This window comes from Papaver somniferum, chromosome 4 (assembly GCF_003573695.1).
Source record: "Papaver somniferum cultivar HN1 chromosome 4, ASM357369v1, whole genome shotgun sequence".
NCBI lineage: Eukaryota > Viridiplantae > Streptophyta > Magnoliopsida > Ranunculales > Papaveraceae > Papaver > Papaver somniferum.
This window is the reverse complement of record NC_039361.1, coordinates 12,079,670-12,102,280: the sequence shown is the minus strand read 5'-3', so window position 1 is coordinate 12,102,280 and position 22,611 is coordinate 12,079,670. Positions and strand designations below refer to the sequence as shown.

The following is a 22,611-nucleotide window of genomic DNA, read 5'->3' as shown; positions in this document are numbered from 1 at the left end:
TACGCCCTGATCCCAGCAGGATACTACGCACTTTATTCCCTTAGATGATCTCACCCACAACCAAGAGTTGCTGCAACCCAAAATAGCAGACTTGATAATAAACAAATCTGTCTCACACATAAAATTCTACCAAAGGATAAATCTGTCTCCTACAGATAAACCTTAGGTTTTATTCCGTCTTAAGATGTGAAATCAAGGTGAACAGGAACCAATTGATAATCCGGTTTTATATTCCCGAAGAACAGCCTAGATTAATCAATCACCTCTCTACAATCCTTCCTGACTACATAGGCTGTTTGTCGAGGAATCACAAACAATGAGACGAAGATGTTTGTGACTTCTTTATCTTGCCTATCGGAGAACTCTCACGATCTCAAGCCAATCAGTAGATTTTACTAGTACGATAGAAGATGCAAGATCAGATCATACAACTACGATAAAAGTAGTATCGGTCTGTCTTCACAATCCCAATGAAGTCTTTGAGTCGTTAGCCTGGTTTTAGAGAAGAAAACCAATGGTTAAAGGAGAATCGACTCTAGCGAGCGCACTAGTATCACACAGACGTGTGGGGATTAGTTTTGCACATTGCTAGATGTCTCTTTTATATAGCCTTCAAATCAGGGTTTTTCCTTAGTTACAAAGCAATCCATATTCACCGTTATATGAAAACCTGATTTAGACTCAAGCTAATATTTCTCAACCGTTAGATCGAAACTTTTCTTGTCACACACACTTGGGTAGACGTTTACTAGGTTTGTGAAAACTGTGCCCAAACGTGTACGTGTATGTTGGTTCAACATAGCAACCCAAAAGGTTAACCATATGAGCATTTCATATTAACCTTGTTCTTCTTCACCATAACTAGTTCAATTGACTCAAATGAACTAGTTAAAGAGTAGTTCAATTGCTATGAGATCTTATGTAACTACATAAGACACAATTGAAACAAAGATGATTCGATTCGATTGAATCAGCTCATGAACTTTATAGCGACGGTTTGCATAAAGCATTCCTTAGTAATTTAAGTTTCATGTTCAGAGCACATCTTTAGATCATAACCACTTAAGCTCACAAACAAGTTCGCGGACTTAAGACAACCGGTAGAGTTTTCCAAACTCATCAGAAAATCTCGGCAAGGAGACTTCCGCCAGTTCGCGGACTAGGTTCGCGGTCGCGGACTTACACGCAAACGAGTTTTTGGAAAATCCCAGCAGAAATTCTCGGTACGAGAACTTCCTTCAGTTCGCGGACTGAGTTCACGGATTGGGTTCGCGGACTTGGCAAATCCAATTCCTCCGGTTTCTCTCAATCAAAAAATTTTGAAAACTCCGATTAAGGAATACATGGTTATGTAATCTAAACTCTCATTCCAATCATTGAGACATTCTCAGAGGAAGTTATATAGTCGTTATTCACAGACCGTTTCACGTCAGAGAAATTCTCAAAGTAATTGAAACTTTTCATGACTTTCGTTACTAGGTGAAGATAAAATTGATCAAAGCGAAACGCTTTACCAACACATGATTTCAAGATATAGATAGGCGAGATATACTCGGCTCGAAATATCAAATGTGTATGATCCAGTCTATATAGTATACGACTTTTGTCTCATAAGAAGTAGGAGATAGAAGTGATAGACTTTTGAGTGATAGAAAAGTTCAAGTCTCCACATACCTTTTTGTTGATGAAGTTCCACGGTTCCTTGAGTAGATCTTCGTCGTTGTATGATGAATCTCCATGAAGTCCTTGAGCTCAAATACACTTTTCTATCCCAGTCCGAGACTTAGCTATGTAGGCTAGAAAGCAAGACTCATACTTTTGATCACTAACATTGACAAACAGGCTTGAGATAGCAACGCATGCGAGGTCGACCGAGCTATGCTCTAACAAAGTAGTCAAATCGCGGCCAGGTTTCAATCTCGGAGCCTGGGTTGCATACAATATGCAGAAATAGGGTTTGTTTATGGTTTCGTAGAATATTCCGAAGGAATCTTATCAGTAAATGGATGGATTCGTCATTCTTACCAAGTTTCTGACTTAGAGTAGTCAATTTCGATGATGTATCATGTTAAGTTTGAAGTGATAACCCTCTCAGAGTTTCGTGGTTCATAGATTGTATGTCATTATACCAAGTTTGAAGTTCGAATCGATATTGAGCTTCATACTTATCGATTTTGATGATGTATCATGCTAAGTTTGAAGTCAGAACCCTCTCAGAACTTCTTGGTTCATAGTTTGTATGTTGTTATGCCACATTTGAAGTTCGAATCAACACTAAGCTTCATATTCATCAATTTCGATGATGTATGAAGTCAGAACCCTCTCAGAGCTTCGTGGTTCATATATTATATGCCGTTATATCAAGTTTGAAGTTCGAATCGACATTGAGCTTCATACTTATCGATTTTGATGATGTATCATGCTAAGTTTGAAGTCATAACTCTCTCAGAGCTTCTTGGTTCATAGTTTATATGTTGTTATACCACATTTGAAGTTCGAATCGACACTAAGATTCATATTCATCAATTTCGATGATGTATCAACGATGTTGTTATACCACATTTGAAGTTCGAAACGACACTAAGCTTTATATTCATCAATTTCGATGATGTATCATGCTAAGTTTGAAGTCAGAACCCTCTCAGAGCTTTGTGGTTCATAGATTATATGCCATTATACCAAGTTTGAAGTTCGAATGGACATTGAGCTTCATATTTATCGATTTTGATGATGTATCATGCTAAGTTTGAAGTCAGAACTCTCACAAATCTTCTTGGTTCATAGTTTGTATGTCGTTATACCACATTTGAAGTTCGAATCGACACTAAGCTTCAATTCATCAATTTCGATGATGTATCATGCTAAGTTTGAAGTCAGAACCCTCCCAGAGATTTTTTGTTCATATTTTGTATGCCTTTATACCACATTCGAAGTTCAAATCGACACTTGAGTTTCATATTTGTCGATTTCGATGATGTATCCTGCTAAGTTTGAAGTTACTACGTGACCTGTATGACTAGTCGAAATTACTTCATGACCTATGTAACTAGTCGAAATTCAAACTAGAAGCACAAATAGAAAGCACAAAAGCACAAATAAACACACCAATTATCAAATTCATTTTTCATTTTCCCGATTCATTCTTATGTATTTTTTGGATTTCTTATATCAGAATGTCGATAACAATGTCCTAAATTTATTAATATTTTTTTTGGGTTTTTTATCGTGTCAAAAGTTCATAATTAAACCCAATACATGAGTTCGTATTAGCACAAAAGGAAACACACATGATTCTCAATCCGTCTGAGCATCAAACATACAATCTCAGCCGTCAAGATCTTTTCTCAATCAGTATGAGTGGATCAAACGAAACGTGGTCCGTCGATCATTTTTATTCGGATTCAAACTTTTTTTTTCGAGAAGAGTTTGTTTATTCACCAAACCCTCTCAATCACTCGAACTCTCTTTCTTCCTCTCCTCTCCCCTCCTCTCCTCCACAGATATCGCCGTTGTAATATTTTTGCCGAGAGAAAGAAAAAGAGATCTAGATAGAAAACAAGAGATTGAGGGAGAAAAAGATAGAGAGAGTTTAATTCGAACCACTTATGGTGGTTGATTAAGGTTTTGGTTTAAATCTGGATCTATCTTGCAACCAAGAAGAAAAAGGGGATTTTGCTGTTTTAGTTGGCAGAATACAACTGAATCGAAGATAAGGTGTTTACGAATTGGAAGAATAAGCAATTATTGGTTCGATTTGTGAAATTTGTGTTGCTGCTGCTAGAAATCAAGTTTGGGTTGGAGGAGAATAATATGAAATTGAATTCACTGAGAGGAGTTGATGGTTCGATATGTGATGGGTTTTGTTGATTTGTTGAAGATGAACTCGAGAATAAATTTGTGATGGGAAATAGGAATTAGGGTTCTGAACTGAGTTGATGTTGGAGCTGGTGGAGAAGGAAATTGGTATTGCATAGATTCGGAGATGATGAGATTGAATGAAGAAGCTATGCTAGAATAAACTCAAAGTTTCTGGACATGATTTGTAGAAGATGGGGTTCGAATTAATAGAGGTTTTGAAGAAATGTGGGCGCCGTTCAACCAAGGAAAGAAATTGGTTGAGTCTCTAGTGGGATTTGAACAAAGGGATGTTATCTGCTATAAATTATTAGGGGTTTTACTGAGAAGAACAAGATTGAGAGTTTGTGAGAAAATTGAGTACTAATTTCTGACAGAGAATACTAGGGTTTGAGAAAAATTTAGGGATTATCGAGTTATGAAATTGGGTTTAACTCGAAGGTAATTGAGAACTCAGATGCAGTTGAATTCAAAATATGGAAGAGGAATAGTTGAGATGGAAAAGGAATTAAACCTGGTGGATGGTGATTAAAAAGAGGAAATTGTAGCTGGTATTGATGTTGAATACAAGGGTGTTTGCTGTTGAAATGGGAATAGTAGTGTTGATGGAATTGCAGTGATGCTGTTGAAGTTGCTACTGCAATGAAGTGGTAAGACATAGGATTTGGCTTTGTGTTAAAGATGCAAGGTTTAGTTTGGCATGGAATAAGACCAAGCTCAACAGGCAGAGTTTTGTTGCAGCAGTTTGGTTGTGCAGTGGCGAAGGTGTTGCAGGGATTTGGGTTTGGCAGTACTGTGGTAGATGGAGTTGAGATGAACAATAGAAGAAGAAACTGAGATGGAATTGTTGAAGTGAAAAGTGTTTCCTTGTGGTTGAGCAAATGATGTTGCTGTGGCAGTGCAGCTGTGAAGTAATTGTAGGTGATGGGTATTGGTATTATGAATGATACAGAGCTGATGCTGGTGGTTTAGAATGAACTGGAAAGGCTACTTTTGTTAAAAGACATCTTACCTAAGAATTCGAGAAGAAATACAAACGTAAGTAGTTTTGATAGTGATTTTGGTTAATTGATAGTTTGATTTTGGTTGTTGATAATGATTTTTGTTAATTGATAGTTTGATTTTGGTTATTGATAAAAAAATAATTTTTGTTGTTAATTTTGCAGCTACAATTGGTGTTGAAGTTCATTCATTGGATTTCCACACAAATGTTGGACCAATTATGTACTATTGGTGGTCAAGAGAAGTTTGGTGGCCTTAGAATGGATAATAGTAAGATTTTTCTTCATCTTTGCTTCTATTTCTTCTTTAGAGTCGGTTGAATTGGACTTGCGCTTAGAAGATTGATTTCAAGGGTTTGTTAGAGGCTTTAAAGTTTCACAAACCCGTACTCAAGCGTACCACAAAAAGAAACTAACAATCTTTGGTGCCATCTTTCATGAATTGTATTTGATTTGATCACAGGTTGATCCAGTTGTTTATAATATGATTCATGAAGATCCTGGCGACTTGAGCTACTCGGTTGTTGGTGGATTATCTGATCAGATTAGAGAAGTAAAAGAATGTGATAGTGTGTATGGGAATTTCAGTGATGCGTTGAACTGGAATTGTATGTTAAGATGGGTTTATGAAGTTCAGTGTTTAGATTGTAGATTTCTTTTCGAGTGTTTTGGTGAATGTTGGTTTATTTTTTTGCAGGCAATGCCAACGAAGAAATGTTATCCCCTTTGTAATTAATGGAGTTGATCTAAGTGCGAATGGAGGCTCTGACCACAAGGTAAAAGGCTGCATTTATTTTATGGATTTTGAATTTGCATGAGTTTTACTTTGTGCCATTATTTGCTTTTTATGGCTGTACAGTTAGTTTTTATCTTGTTTTCTATTAAGTTATGACATTTTTCCTTCTTCTCGCAGGCTGGTGATTTGATTATATCTAGTGTATTAGCAAACAGATCAGCTTTATTGTCTGATCTTATCAAAAATTTGATTGCTGCAATTGCGAGGATTGCTCAAAAAGATGCAAAAGAATTTGCTGATTTAATGTGGCTTCGTACATCACTCATGGCTATTATAATCCTTGTGCAGGTATTTCCATCTTCAGTACACCTTGGAATTTTAGTTTATGTCGCAGTTACGATACAACTTTCATCTGATTCTTTGTAGCTGTTGTGTTGCTTGGTGAATGTCTTGTATGACTAAATACCAAGAAGACGTGCTTAACTATTGTAATTTGGTAAGCTAAATGCTCTGATCTATGATTGGATGTCTTGTTTTTATGTTCCCGCACATATGGTGACTAAAGCCAAAACTTGAAGCACTTTTATATCCTGTAAGAAAGCTGTACTGTAGTAGTTATCTATAATTCCTCAGAAACCGATGCAGAACTGCATCTAGGTGACCAAAGCATGCTTAGATAACCTGTTGTTTGAGGGTGAAAACGGTTTCTGCTAATTTTGGAAATTTCGGGTGTGTGGGTGAGAAACGAATTTAAACTCTAAACAATGTACTGCAAGGGAGTACTTTTGATTCGAGATATCAATCTGTATAAATCCGGCCTAAACCAAGGAATGGCTGTTCCAAACTTGCTTCGGTCACAAAGTGAATGAGAAGGGTTGGTTTTGGGGAGGGAAGCGAAGAAAGTGTTGAGACCATAATAGTTGATTCTGGAAGAGTAGTTGTTTTCTACGACTTGTATTAGAAAGTGGGAAGCTAACAGATGGAAAGATAGCAAAATTTTTTCTGAGTGTTGTATGCTCCTGACCTGAACTTGTTGTTCGGTGGAAATAGGTAATGCCTATTTATACAAGTCAAAGTGAAACGTACTCTGGTCTCATTAATAAATGGAAAACGGGTGAGTAAATGGGAGGAGGTGGTAACCGGTAACGCCTGGAATTGATGTTCCATAAAAGAAACCGTTTCACCATTACTCCCTGTATTTACTAACCGCCTCATCCTTATGACACTTTCTTATAACGGGCGTAGTGTACGCCGCACGCTGTAAACCGCCAAACCAATACGTAATGAGCATCCCCAGTTTGTGACATGCGTTGATGTCTCGAGTGTTTTCATGGAAAACATGTAGCACGTTGTTGCTGTCTGGCAAGTTGAGCTTGGGAGACTTGCCGTCTCGATGGTGACCTTTGACAGTCGAGATTTTGCATCTTAAGAGGAAAGGTAGCCGTTGATTATTCCAACCCTTCGTTTGGTAGCCAGTGACATAAAAGCATGATCACTATGACTTTAATATGGCTTATTTTAGGTGCGTCCAAAAGTTAAGGTTTTGGCTTTGTTTAGGCGCGACCAAACTAGGGCCAAAGGTCGCCATGCGTTAGCTGGTAACCTTGGACGGCTAAGATCTGCACCTTAGATGAAAGAGTGGCCATTGATTGTTGCAGGCCTTCGTTTTGGTAGCCGCATAGGGAAGGTCGAAATGGTATGGCGTGGCAAGGTGGTTGGCATGCCATTGGCACATTTGGCATGGCATGCCTTGGCGCGGTTTGGCGTGGACAAAACTAGGGTTTTTGGCCAAACGTTACCATGTGTTGTTTGGCGACCTTGGACGGCTAGGATTTGCATCTAGGATTGAATGGTGGCCGTTGATCATCGCACGCCTTCGTTTTGGTATCCACATAGGGAAGGTCAGCATGGTATGGCGCGGCAAGGTGGTTGGCATGCCATTGGCACGGTTTGGCTGGGCCAAAACAAGGGTTTTGGGCCAAAGGTTACCATGCGTTGTTCGGCGACCTTGGACGGCTAAGATTTGCATATAGGATTGAAGGGTGGTCTTTGATCGTCGCACGCCATCGTTTTGGTAACCGCATAGGGAAGGCCGGAATGGTTTGGCACGACATGGTGGTTGGCATGCCATTGGCACATGTGGTATGGCATGCCTTGGCGCGGTTTGGCGTGGCCAAAACTAGGGTTTTGGGCCAAAGGTTACCATGCATTGTTTGGCGACCATGAACGGCTAGGATTTGCATCTAGGATTGAAGGGTGGTCGTTGATCGTCGCACGCCTTCATTTTGGTAGCCGCATAGGGAAGGCCGGCATGGTATGACGCGGCAAGGTGGTTGGCATGCCATTGGAACATGTGGCATGGCATGCCTTGGCGCGGTTTGGCGTGGCCAAAACTAGGGTTTTGGGCCAAAGGTTACCATGCGTTGTTTGGCGACCTTGGACGGCTAGGATTTGCATCTAGGATTGAAGGGTGGTCGTTGATCGTTGCACGCCTTCGTTTTGGTAGCCGCATAGGGAAGGCCGGCATGGTATGACGCGGCAAGGTGGTTGGCATGCCATTGGAACATGTGGCATGGCATGCCTTGGCGCGGTTTGGCGTGGCCAAAACTAGGGTTTTGGGCCAAAGGTTACCATGCGTTGTTTGGCGACCTTGGACGGCTAGGATTTGCATCTAGGATTGAAGGGTGGTCGTTGATCGTTGCACGCCTTCGTTTTGGTAGCCGCATAGGGAAGGCCGGCATGGTGGGGCCAAGGCAAATGGCGCGGACAACTTGGCATAGTGGGGCCAAAGGTTTGGCACGGATGGCTTGGCATGGTGAGGCCAAGGCAAGGTGCGGTTGGCTTGGCATGGTGGGGCCAAGGGTTTGGCATGCCATTGGAGCATGGTTCGGCTAGCATGGTTGGCATGCCTTGGCGCGGTAGACGTGGTTGACATGGTTTTCCATTGGCACAGTGGTGCGGCTGGCATGTTTGGCATGCAGTGGCGCGGAGATGTGGATGGCATGGTTTTCCATCGGCACAGTGGTGCGCTGGCATGGTTGACATGCCTTGGCGCGGAGATGTGGCTGGCATGGTTTTCCATTGGCACAGTGGTGCGGCTGGCATGGTCGGCATGCCTTGGCGAGTAGATGTGGCTGGCATGGTTTGCCATTGGCACAGTGGTGCGGCTGGCATGGTCGGCATGCCTTGGCGCAGAGATGTGGCTGGCATGGTTTGCCATTGGCACAATGGTGTGGCTGGGATGGTCGGCATGCCTTGGCGCGGAGATGTGGTTGGCATGGTTTTCCATTGGCACAGTGGTGCGGCTGGCATGTTTGGCATGAATTGGCGCGAAGATGTGGATGGCATGGTTTTCCATCGGCACAGTGGTGCGCTGGCATGGTTGACATGCCTTGGCGCGGAGATGTGGATGGCATGGTTTGCCATTGGCACAGTGGTGCGGCTGGCATGGTCGGCATGCCTTGGCGAGTAGATGTGGCTGGCATGGGTTTTCCATTGGCACAGTGGTGCGGCTGGCATGGTCGGCATGCCTTGGCGCAGAGATGTGGTTGGCATGGTTTGCCATTGGCACAATGGTGTGGCTGGGATGGTCGGCATGCCTTGGCGCGAAGATGTGGCTGGCATGGTTTTCCATTGGTACAGTGGTGCGTCTGGCCTGTTTGGCATGCCTTGGCGCGGATATGTGGCTGACATGGTTTGCCATCGGCACAGTGGTGAGGCTGGCATGGTTGGCATGCCTTGGCGCGAAGATGTGGCTGGCATGGTCGGCATGCCTTTGCGCAGAGATTTGGCTGGCATGGTTGGCATGCCTTGGCGTGGTAGCATGAGAATTAGGGTTTGGCATAGATGATGTCAGTCGATGTTAAGGATTCTGCCGTGGAACATGATCCATAAAAAAAAGGTACCCCGGTAATTATTGCGTAGGCATGCTGATTGATTCAATAAATGTGCTAATGGTCATAGTGACGTCATGTCAGTTGTACAGTTTTACGATTTTAACCCTAAGCTAAAAACCACCATCAACATTAAGTCCCCTGCTTAGCTCGGAACAGGAGCATTGTTGCGAGGTAAGCATAAGATGGTGACGGGAAAGGACAAAAATCGAAACGACAAGTCGTGGAAAGATGGTCAGGAAGGTCTGACTAACCTTTTTCGAGAGGTAAGGAGAGTTCATGATCCTCGTGTTTGGAAGCCTTGCATAGATTCTACTTGTGGTGTTGCTGGCTAGACCGTGAAGTGGTGAGATGTAGCTTGTCATCTTGGAATGGGAGCCATAGGCGTTGGTCGGCTTGGAATGGGAGCCTCACGCGTCGGTCGGCTTGGAATTGGAGGAAACTATCTTCGGTCCGCGGAATGGTGGAAAATGTCTTCCGTCCGCAGAATGGTGTAAACTGGTTTCAGAACTTCGACTACCAAACGATGCAGTGGCGCGGTTTTGTGTGGCCAAAACTAGGGTTTTGGGATAAAGGTTACCATGCGTTGTTTGGCGACCTTGGACGTCTAGGATTTGCATCTAGGATTGAAGGGTGGTCGTTTATCGTCGCACGCCTTCGTTTTGGTAGCCGCATAGGGAAGGCAGACATGGTGGGGCCAAGGAAAATGACGCGGACGGCTTGGCGTAGTGGGGCCAAGGGTTTGGCACGGACGACTTGACATGGTAGGGCCAAGGCAAGCTGCGGTTGGCTTGGCATGGTGGGGCCAAGGTGCGGTTGGCTTGTCATGGTGGGGCCAAGGGTTTGGCATGCCATTGGCGCATGGTGCGGCTAGCATGGTTAGGGCCAAGGAAAGTTGTGGTTGGCTTGGCATGGTGGGGCCAAGGGTTTGGCATGCCATTGGCGCATGGTACGGATAGCATGCCTTGGCGCGGTAGACGTGGCTGGCATGGTTTTCAGTTGGCACAGTGGTGCGGATGGCATGTTTGGCATGCCTTGGCGCGGAGACGTAGCTGGCATGGTTTGCCATCGGCACAGTGGTGCGGCTGGCATGGTTGGCATTCCTTGGCGCGGAGATGTGGCTGTCATGGTTTGCTATTGGCACAGTGGTGCGGCTGGCATGTTTGGCATGCCTTTGCGCGGAGAAGTAGCTGGCATGGTTTGCCATCGGCACAGTGGTGCGGCTGGCATGGTTGGCATGCCTTGGCGCAGAGATGTGGGTAGCATGGTTTTCCATTGGAACAGTGGTGCGGATGGCATGGTCGGCATGCCTTGGCGCGGTAGATGTGGCTGGCATGTTTTTCCAGTGGCACAGTGGTGCGGCTGGCATATTTGGCATGCCTTGGTGCGGAGATGTAGCTGGCATGGTTTTCCAACGGCACAGTGGTGCGGCTGCTATGGTTGGCATGCCTTGGCGCGGAGATGTGGCTGGCATGGTCGGCATGCACTGGCGCGGAGATGAGCCTGGAATGGTTTGCCATTGGCACAGTGGTGTGGATGGCATGTTTGGCATGCCTTGGCGCGGAGATGTGGCTGGCATGGTTTGACATCGGCACAGTGGTGCGGCTCGCTTGGTTGGCATTCCTTGGCGCGGAGATGTGGCTGGCATGGTTTGCTATTGGCACAGTGGTGCGGAGATGTGGCTGGCATGGTTTGCCATCGGCATAGTGGTGCGGCTGGCATGGTTGGCATGCCTTGGCGCGGAGATGTGGCTGGCATGGTTTTCCATTGGCACAGTGGTGCGGCGGCATGGTCGGCATGCCTTGGCGTGGTAGACGTGGCTGGCATAGTTTTCCATTGGCACAGTGGTGCGGCTGGCATGTTTGGCATGCCTTAGCGCGGAGATGTGGCTGGCATGGTTTTCCATTGGCACGGTTGTAACACCCTGTGTTTTTAGCATGGAGCATGTTAAAAGATGCGTCATGGCTTGAGATGAAGCTTCATTCAAAGCTTCCGTTATTTGGAAAGAGGTAGATTGGCTTAAGGAAAATACCGCGCCAAAATGGCGCATTATGTGTGGCATTTGTCCAAGAGCAAGTATCGCATCATCATGATGCATTAGGCCAGTTGGGTAGGTGGCCTTGAGTTTGCAGCGTAATCATTGTGCATCACGAAAGTTATTGGCCTAGAGCCAATATCGCACAATCATTGTGCATCAGGCCAGAAAGGGCTGGCCGGACGAATGTTGCGAAATCGTTATGCACAATCATTGCACGCAATCATTGCGATGAACAGTGAAGTAGGCATGTCAATCTCCTCCCCTAAACATATTTGTAGAAATTCCATTAAGACATATATATGGAGGGGTACTTGGTTGAAGGTGCATATGCGGACTATGTACCAAGTAAGCTTCATAGCTTATCTGGAGGAGTATAAATGATGCCTAAAGCTCATTTATAGTTGTGTAGCCTTGCGAAGAGGGCATTTGATGCTTAGGCATCACTATGCCATGTCGTGGACCCGATGATGCATAATCATTATGCATCTTTGACGGAATGGCCTACGGACCAGGCCATTACCATATTTTGCTAGGCTACGGCCTTGCAAACGAGTTGGTTAAGTTTCTGTCCCTTGGAGGATGAACTACGGTCTGTGTTTGATCCCTTTAGAGTAGGGGAGGGTACGTAGGCAGTCGCAATGAGTTGCAGCATTGCCGGTCCAGCACGTTGGCCCCTCATATCATCTAAGCTCGGTAGCTCGATGCAAGAGATGATTGCGGACATGCTTGATGAGGCTTAGTTGCATGCCAGCAGGTGGTATGCTCATACTTCCTATCAAGCTACGAAGAGTTGGTAAGAAAGATACGGTAGGGAATGGCAAGGGATGAGTTGCATGCATCGGCCTTGGCCTTATGACCCTAGACCCTTTAGCGGACAAGGGTAAGTTTGGAACGGTGTGGAAGCTAAGTCACCCGCAATCATGCCCCACGAGCATGCTTGCAAGGGAAAATTGACGAGCATTTGCCTAGCCTTAAGTCCAGGCCCGTAGCTTCATCATCGCGCACCAGGGAGATTTCGGCCTGCGGGGCAACGCGCCAGGGGCGTAATTTCCCGGTCCGCCACAGTTGGTATCATGTAACACCCTGTGTTCTTAGCATGGCGCATGCTAAAAGATGCGTCATGGCTTGAGATGAAGCTTCATTCAAAGCCTCCGTTGTTTGGCAAGAGGTAGATTGGCTTAAGGCAAATACCGCGCCAAAATGGCGCATTATGTGTGGCATTTGTCCAAGAGAAAGTATCGCATCATCATGATGCATTAGGCCAGTTGGGTAGGTGGCCTTGAGTTTGCAGCGTAATCGTTGTGCATCACGAAAGTTATTGGCCTAGAGCCAATATCGCACAATCATTGTGCATCAGGCCAGAAAGGGCTGGCCGGACGAATGTTGCGAAATCGTTATGCACAATCATTGCACGCAATCATTGTGATGAACAGTGAAGCAGGCATGTCAATCTCCTCCCCTAAACATATTTGTAGAAATTCCATTAAGACATATATAGGGAGGGGTACTTGGTTGAAGGTGCATATGCGGACTATGTACCAAGTAAGCTTCATAGCTTATCTGGAGGAGTATAAATGATGCCTAAAGATCATTTATAGTTGTGTAGCCTTGCGAAGAGGGCATTTGATGCTTAGGCATCACTATGCCATGTCGTGGACCCGTTGATGCATAATCATTATGCATCTTTGACGGAATGGCCTACGGACCAAGCCATTACCATATTTTGCTAGGCTACGGCCTTGCAAACGAGTTGGTTAAGTTTCTGTCCCTTCGAGGGTGAACTACGGTCTGTGCTTGATCCCTTTAGAGTAGAGGAGGGTACGTAGGCAACCGCAATGAGTTGCAGCATTGCCGGTCCAGCACGTTGGCCCCTCATATCATCTAAGCTCGGTAGCTCGATGCAAGAGATGATTGCGGCCATGCTTGATGAGGCTTAGTTTCATGCCAGCAGGTGGTATGCTCATACTTCCTATCAAGCTACGAAGAGTTGGTAAGCAAGATATGGTAGGGAATGGAAAGGGATGAGTTGCATGCATCGGCCTTGGCCTTATGACCCTAGACCCTTTAGCGGACAAGGGTAAGTTTGGAACGGTGTGGAAGCTAAGTCACCCGCAATCATGCCCCACGAGCATGCTTGCAAGGGCAAATGGACGGGCATTTGCCTAGCCTTAAGTCCCGGCCCGTAGCTTCATCATGGCGCACCGGGGAGATTGCAGCCTGCGGCGCAACGCCCCAGGGGCGTAATTTCCCGGTCCGCCACAGTTGGTATCAGAGCAAGTTCCGAGAAAACATTAGGGACTTGTGCGGAGTGGACTCATCAGTGAGTATTTTCCTTAAGGGAAACTTTAAGTTGGATAATATGCCAACTTTTGCGCGGAAAGGAATTTGTGTTTGCTACGCCAGTTACTTTGCGAATCGAGTTGAGCTTGTTTAAGTACTGTGAGTTTGGCTGGCCTAAGAGGCCCACCACATATGAATGGATGTCCGGAAGACCGTCTGGGACGGTGGGTAGACTGTGAGACCGTCTGGGACGGTGGGTAGACAGTGAGACTAATCATCCCCACACATTGGAAATTGGCCAATGGTGTGCAATGTCAGGCCCGGCTAGCACCCCACTTATGAGTGGCAACCTGGATGACCGTCAGGGACGGTGGGCAACTGGAAAACTGTTCCACACAGTACTGTGCTAAAACCTTGTCATTTTGATGACATCTTCAACCTTGTGAACTTTAGGGATTCTTGGGTGGTGGTATGAGACCCAATTCAGAATACCTGGTCGAGATATCCTCTTGGCACTGGCCAATTGCGATTCTTGGTATTGTTGTGAGCACTTTTGGATTCCTGGGAAGGTGGTATGGGACATGTGCTCAGAAGGTCTAAATTGTTATTCATGACAACTTGAAGAAATCCGTGATTTCTGAGCATCTGGTATGGGACTTTTGCTCAGGAAATCTAAACCGAAGAGATTGTCCACAATAGTTTTGGTTTTGAATTTCGGGGACGAAATTCTTTTAAGGGGTCAAGGGTGTAAGACCCTGTGTTTTTAGAAAGGCGCATGCTAAAAGATGCGTCATGGCTTGAGATGAATCTTCATTCAAAGCTTCCGTTGTTTGGCAAGAGGTAGATTGGCTTAAGGAAAATACCGCGCCAAAATAGCGCATTATGTGTGGCATTTGTCCAAGAGCAAGTATCACATCATCATGATGTATTAGGCTAGTTGAGTAGGTGGCCTTGAGTTTGCAGCGTAATCATTGTGCATCACGAAAGTTATTGGCCTAGAGCCAATATAGCACAATCATTGTGCATCAGGCCAGAAAGGGCTGGCCGGACGAATGTTGCGAAATCCTTATGCACAATCATTGCACGCAATCATTGCGATGAACAGTGAAGAAGGCATGTCAATCTCCTCCCCTAAACATATTTGTAGAAATTCCATTAAGAAATATATAGGGAGGGGTACTTGGTTGAAGGTGCATATGCGGACTATGTACCAAGTAAGCTTCATAGCTTATCTGGAGGAGTATAAATGATGCCTAAAGCTCATTTATAGTTGTGTAGCCTTGCGAAGAGGGAATTTGATGCTTAGGCATCACTATGCCATGTCATGGACCCGATGATGCATAATCATTATGCATCTTTGACGGAATGGCCTACGGACCAGGCCATTACCATATTTTTCTAGGATACGGCCTTCCAAACGAGTTGGTTAAGTTTCTGTCCCTTCGAGGGTGAACTACGGTCTGTGCTTGATCCCTTTAGAGTAGAGGAGGGTACGTAGGCAGCCGCAATGAGTTGCAGCATTGCCGGTCCAGCACGTTGGCCCCTCATATCATCTAAGCTCGGTAGCTCGATGCAAGAGATGATTGCGGCCATGCTTGATGAGGCTTAGTTGCATGTCAGCAGGTGGTATGCTCATACTTCCTATCAAGATATGAAGAGTTGGTAAGCAAGATACGGTAGGGAATGGCAAGGGCTGAGTTGCATGCATCGGCCTTGGCCTTATGACCCTAGACCCTTTAGCGGACAAGGGTAAGTTTGGAACGGTGTGGAAGCTAAGTCACCCGCAATCATGCCCCACGAGCATGCTTGCAAGGGAAAATGGACGGGCATTTTCCTAGCCTTAAGTCCCGGCCCGTAGCTTCATCATGGCGCACCGGGGAGATTGCGGCCTGCGGGGCAACGCGCCAGGGGCGTAATTTCCCGGTCCGCCACAACGGTGGTGCGACTGGGATGGTCGGCATGCCTTGGTGCGGAGATGTGGCTGGCATGATTTGCCATTAGCACAGTGGTGTGTATGGCATGTTTGGCATGCCTTGGCGCGGAGATGTGGCTGGCATGGTTTTCCATCGGCACAATGGTGCGGTTGGTATGGTTGGAATGCCCTGGCGCGGAGATGTGGCTGGCATGGTTTTCCATTGGCACAGTGGTGCGGCTGACATGGTTGGCATGCCTTGGCGCATAGATGTGGCTGGCATGATTTTTCATTGGCACAGTGGTGCGGCTGGCATGGTTGGCATGCCTTGGTGTGATAGCATGAGAATTAGGGTTTGGCATAGATGATGTTAGTCGATGTTAAGGGTTCTGCCGTGGAACATGACCCATAAAAAAAAGGTACCCCAGTAATTCTTGCGTAGGCATGCTGATCGATTCAATAAATGTGCTAATGGTCATAGTGACGTCATGTCAATGGTACAGTTTTACGATTTTAACCCTAAGCTAAAAACCACCATCAACACCTGTAAAGCTTGTTACTTGAGTTAATTGAGGATAACATGTGAAACTTCTTTCTTTCCGTTTTTAAACATTTCTATCAAACTCATAGTGTTTTCAGTATGTTTGTTTTTCTGCGTATGTCGAAATACATCTGATTGTCCTTGAATATTGCTAAATTGTATGTAGTTGGCTTAATATTTAGCTTACTGCATTTGGTTTGTCTTCCATGTGTATAATCCACCTATGTTTGGCTCGTTCATTTCTAATTCTTTTTCTTTTGTCTCTTTGTGTTTTGTCAGTCACAGTCCAATTAGATGTTCCCAAAGAAAGCAGTGGAGAGCCTTAATGAAATTAGGTAGTTCCCTTGGAAGTTGGAACTGAACTTGAATAATTTTTCTTATTGTAAGACATGCACTTCTGTCAATTGCTAACTATTTGCTGCAATCTTTTTCATTTGCTTGAAGGGATTTTGTTGAAGTACTTTTCGAGAAAACTAACTTGTTTGAATCTCTTGGAAATTCCACAGGTATTAATTACTAAGTAACCTCCAACTGCATCTATCCAATCTGGAAAAAAGCAGACTCCAACTTGTGGAGATTCAGGATTTGTTGGTTTGCTTTACAATTGTATCCAAGGCAAATTAAAACCTATTAGCTAGGACTTGTAGACTTGGATATTTTTTTTAAAGTTAAGTGTTAACTGATGAATTAAGTTATGAATTGTACAATGAATATTGATTTTTACGGAAATGGTCATTGGATTTATGGGTGCAGGTTTCATTTCATTATAATTTAAATAAATGGTCATTTGAATGAATGTAAATGTGTTACACTGGCAGCTTAATGTGTGAATGTGAAATACTTTCGGCAATTCGGTTTCAGCTATAATTTTTTTTCGAAAATGCTTTTTGCACACAACTTCTGATAAGAGTTGTGTTTCATATTTCAACTACACAAATTAGGTGTTGTCCAAGATATTTCTACAATTCTAACAAGTATAGTGTAAATATTATTCATAATACTAATAAGAGTTGTTACACATTTCTACGATACACATCCTAGGTTGTCCAAGATAGTTCTGCAATTTTAACAAGTGTTTTGTTACATATTTGTACGATACGCATCCTTCGTTGTCCAAGATTTTCCTACAATTTTAACAAGTGTTGTGTTACATATTTGTACGATATGCATCCTTTGTTGTCCAAGATATTCCTACAACACAAGCAAGGGTTGTGTTAGGATTTAAAAACAAATCGAAAGAGAATCACAACTTTGGGAAAATATTATCGAACAATGAATCACATCACCCTTTACAACTCTTAGTCAAGTATTGTAGAAAAGCTTGGACTTTCTACAATACCCCACCTACACAATGCATAAAATAGAGTTGTCGTAGGTGTACTACAACGCTAATAAAGTGTCGTCAATGATGATTTTTCCTGTAGTGCATAACGAGTTAACCAGTTTTTGTGGGTCAAGAGTGTGAGATCTCTCACTAGATTGAACTTTAAAGAATGGATCCAGCGGGATAGGATCTAGTACTGGATTAGGGTTGATATGCAAGTCGGTCTACTTTTTCCTGCTTTAGGTAGAGAATGTGGAGACCACTTCCAAAGGTCCTTAAGTTTGGTTTACATGCCTTTCGCAACAGGGTTATGCCATTTGGCATGATGTGTGCAAAACTTTATGCGAAATTACTTAACTCGTGTTGTTTGGTTGGGAATTCCATCTAAGATGTTCGGTGGTTAGGCTAAGTCCTATGGTCTTCTAATCTAGCAGCTAGATTAACAGTCATATGGGAGTGTTAATCTGCTAGATTAGCGGTCCACATCAGCTGGGACCACTGCCCAGCGTTGTTCGGTTCAGCGCTTTAAATTTCACACGACAGATCAAATTTTGTGATTTTTGTGAGCGTTGAAAGGTTCAGCGCTAAGATCACTTTTTGAACGCTGAACCATTCAACACTTCAATCTCGCGAGCACATGCTAGGAGAGAGAACTAGTGTTAACTTTTAGGCCACACTTTTTTTTTGAATTGCAACACTTAACTTCCAATCTAGCAGCTCAATCTAGTCGATAGGACTTAGCCTTATATATACTTCGAACATTGAAGTCCTGGTGAGTCTTGATATACCATCTCGATTCGCAAGTAAGTGAATCTGCAGTATATAAACCCTTGTGTTTGCACCATTTGGTTGTACCATTGGCGCAATTTGGAAAAACCTGTCTTGTTATGTGCCCAAGATATCGATTAAAGAAGAACTTGACCCAATAGATCGTACTGGTCTTACGAACGATCAGTCCGTAATAAACACTTATATAGTTCAGGATAACACAAAATAAACCTGGCCAAATTGGGGTATACCCAGATTAATTGGGGTATACCTGTTTTGTTCCCATCCAAGGTGGTGTACTAAGGGGTGTCGCTTAAAGACCAAATTACCCTTATTATTAATACCCTGCCGACTGATCATCCAAATAAATCACCCAAATAAGTTTCAAAATCTATCTTCAAAATTCTAACCCAATTCAGACCGAATGTGATGAAATCAAAAATCAAAACGAAACTAAAAAAAACAAAAAAAAATGTGGATATGGGATTTGAGATTGGGCATGATTTTGTACCAATCTCAAACCGAGTACAAATTTATACGCGGTTTGAAATTGGGTACAGAATCATACCCAATCCCAAATCATGTATGATTCCAAATTTTTACAGCAGGGTATGGTTTTTGTCGACCTTGCCAACTAATACTAGTCGGCAGGATAGTTTTTTGTCGACCTTGCCGACTAATACTAGTCGGCAGCTTCCTAGGTTGAATATCAGCGACTTTTCATCTCTGAAATTAGCATTTACAGGATTGTCACGGTATTCATCCTTATACCTTGCCGACTGTAGTTTAGTCGGCAAGTTATGAAATTAATACATTTCCTGGCTAATTATGCATTTATAACACCTATCTCTATATGTCAGAAATCGTATAGTCGGCGGGGTATTTTTTTTATCGACCTTGTCGACTATAAGATAGTCGGCAAGGTAAGAAATCAATAAGATGTCGTCTAGTGAAGCATTTACAATAGTCTCATGTGTGTCAAAAATAATAAAGTCGGCATCTTCTTCATTCATCGACCTTGCCGGCCAAAGCTAGTCGCCATTTTCTTAATTCGTCGACCTTGCCGGCTAAAATTAGTCGGCATCTTCTTCATTCGTCAACCTTGCCGACTTTTCATAGTTTCAGAACTGAAAGTGTTGATTTCTTCTTTAATTTTGAGTATGATTTCATACATCAGCTTTGCAATCCTGTTTTTAGAAGTGTTTGGGTAGTTACTTTCATTTTCGTTAAAAAAAATATTCTCGAAAGAAAAAAATTTCATCAAAAATCTTCTCACATGAGTTCAATCAAAAACAAAATCTCATAACTTGAATTCATAATTTCAATTAGCCTAGTCAAATTTATTAGTGTTAATTAAACAAGGGTATATTAGCCATTTAGAGAATACATGGTTAAGGGGTGGCATGTTTTACTTCTAAATGACCTGGGTTTTGTCTCATTAGGTATACCCCAATTTGGCCAGGAAAATAAACGGTACCTTTCTAGATCGAAATTGTTGTTCTTTGGTTAAAAGACCATTTGGTTAGGGGGAAATCTTTCGTTTCGTTCGCGGAATTGTTAGATCTGTTAGTTTGATTAGAAAGGAATATAGTTTTATCGATAAGTAAAGAATTCAAGTTCCACTACCTTTAGTTTTTGTTCTATTTGAGTGTGATAGTTTTCATTGCGTACATACTAGATAAGAATGAGAAAAAAATGCACAAAGAAAATGTATCAAACCCCTATATATCAGGCATTGATTTTGATAGCTAACTACGAAACATATGTGAGTTGTAACCTTCACTTTACTTCGTCTTCCTTTGAAAAGTTCCTTTCGGTGAAACTAGGCTCTCCACATAATTCTGTACAACAATAAGAAACTCGCTAATATCATGCAGACGCACCATTCTAACTCTTTTATTCGTTGGGTTAAATAAAACAAAACGGTATGAAGTTTGGATCAGAATCTCACCGTCTTTGTGAGACCATATCAGCTCTGGATAACAATATTTCGTAACTACTGTATGGGAAATAGTGATTTTCTTAGTCCAAGATTCTCTCACGCCATAATTCTGCATCACCCATACATCAGTACGGATATCAACGTTATTATCAACTAAGCAAAGGCAGTCTTCCCAGAGTCCCATTGATTTAGTTGCTTCGGGAGCTAATGGAGTAATTCCTTCAGGAAGTGGCACATGAATAAGTTCCTCATTGCTAATACTGAAAGCTATTATAACATCAGAAGAAGTATTTCGGGTGACGGTACTCGTAGTGCCAAACCGATGAAGAACCCCATTCAAAAGCACTCCGCCCTGTCCAGGATTACACTTGTAATAAAGATCAATTCCAATAGTTTTCCATGAATCTGGTCCTAATGTATAGACAAGAATCTCAGTGCAGCCAGATTTCTTATCAATTCTTACCAGCTTGTAGTCATCAATTCTACAATCATAGCCAAACCCATACTCACCGTAGGCCAACATATGATCATGTTGAGGTGTTACTTGCTTATATTCCCTCGTTGTTGGATTCCAAATTATAAACATGTTATCATCCTTAGTTTCAATATCATAAGTGATACCTAAGCAAACCAAGCCATTACAAGAGCCACAAAAGAAAACATGTCTGTGTTGTCCCTTACATTCCAATGGCCATGGGTAATCCATTCGCGTAGCTGCTCCAATATTACATATAGGGTCACCTGATGAAGATGCTACTGAATTATAATCGACAGAGTACATCGGAAGATTCCCTTTAAACACGCTCTCGTACTGATGATGAAGAAACACATGATCAATAAACATAAGACGAGGGTTTTTAGATTGAATGCTTAGATTTAAGTGATCCTTAACGAATACAGGGCTAGTGATTAGAGAAAACCATACCTTGCATACGCACTTACAAGTTAAGATGGATGCCACTGGTAACCTCAAAAGAATAAGTACCTGAATCTCTTCCGGAAGGCTCGACAATGACAACTTTATGCTTCTTCTTTTTTCTACACCAATTAGGGTTTTCATTATTATCAACCAGTCGCTTAATACTTATATATACGACGTTTGGAATACAGGTTTAGACACCGGGCCGGTGACTGTATAATAAATCTGACAACAGCAACAAATAATACTATTAGTTCTACAGCAGAAGCTTATATATAGCTTTAGAGGTCTAATCGAATAAGGAAACACAACTTCACAAAGAAACACAACTAAATAAGGAAACCACTATTGGTAAGAAACGGAAATACCAAGTTATAGAAATTAGAAAGAGTACAGTTTAGACAGTAGTACTGGTGCCCTAAGAACATGCAGCCGGCCAACTTTTTCCGGCTGCAAGTACTAGTTAAAAGTATATAAGACCACTTCCTAAGGCCCTTTTAAATTTGGGACCACCGAACTTCGTATTTAGCTTCTTCTTCATTTTGAGAATTTCGCACATATAAGAATGCACAATAGAACATCTTCCATCTTGTCTTTCACGGCCAAAAAGAACTTGATAACCACTTTCTCCATGATGGTAACATTGCGTGTCTTACAGTGTTCTGTAGTTAGTTCACATTCAGCCAGATAAATTTTGCTCTCAAGGTATCCACAGTTCCACACACTCGTATAACTATATACCATGACTCCTTTAGCAAAGCTATAATTCGTTTAGTTAGTTTAGGGCTTTTTATCAACAATGTCATTTTCAAAGTGCTTTGCTCTTTATTATCAACTCAAATTGCTAAAGCACTGACGGACCCACAGCTGGGCTAACCCGGGCTTTAGCCCAGATAATCGTCACAGCCCAACTACCTAAAAATTGAAATGCTATATTGGACCAAGGATGTTAGCCCAGGCTGAGAAAAAAAATTAGAACTTCTTGGATCGGTCCCTGTGCTAAAGTAGTATATTTTGCGAAATATCCATTACATTATAAGTTCAGTGTTTCATACTCGACTATTATCGTTGGCTTAAACACCCCACTAGACAGTGACCAAAAAACACTTTAAAAAGGGCATACACTTTTGCACAATTCAAAAAAGATTAAGGAAAATTTATATCCATGAGATGGGAGGTCGCGTTCAGTCTATTTTTCATAGATTCTGCACGAGGGGGTAATGGAATGTCAGAGTTTTGACTGCTTTTTTCTTCTGCTATTATTTCATATGGGTGTTCAAACTGTATTTAACCTTGCACTTTCAGTTGCATTAATTAAGCCCTTCATATATTAACTTCAATCTAGCACTAAACTACATCTATAAACTTAATGGACAATAGGTATTAGTTTGACTGATCTTGA

The 22,611-nt window shown here is 42.8% G+C and overlaps 1 protein-coding gene across 1 annotated transcript; it reads right to left on the bottom strand.

Moving 5' to 3' along the window:
* Nucleotides 1-20,132: 20,132 nt before the first annotated feature.
* LOC113272008 (F-box/kelch-repeat protein At3g06240-like) lies at nucleotides 20,133-21,350 on the bottom strand. The gene has a single exon (XM_026521925.1). The coding sequence runs from the start codon at nucleotides 21,348-21,350 to the stop codon at nucleotides 20,133-20,135; it is 1,218 nt and encodes a 405-aa protein (XP_026377710.1).
* Nucleotides 21,351-22,611: the final 1,261 nt, after the last annotated feature.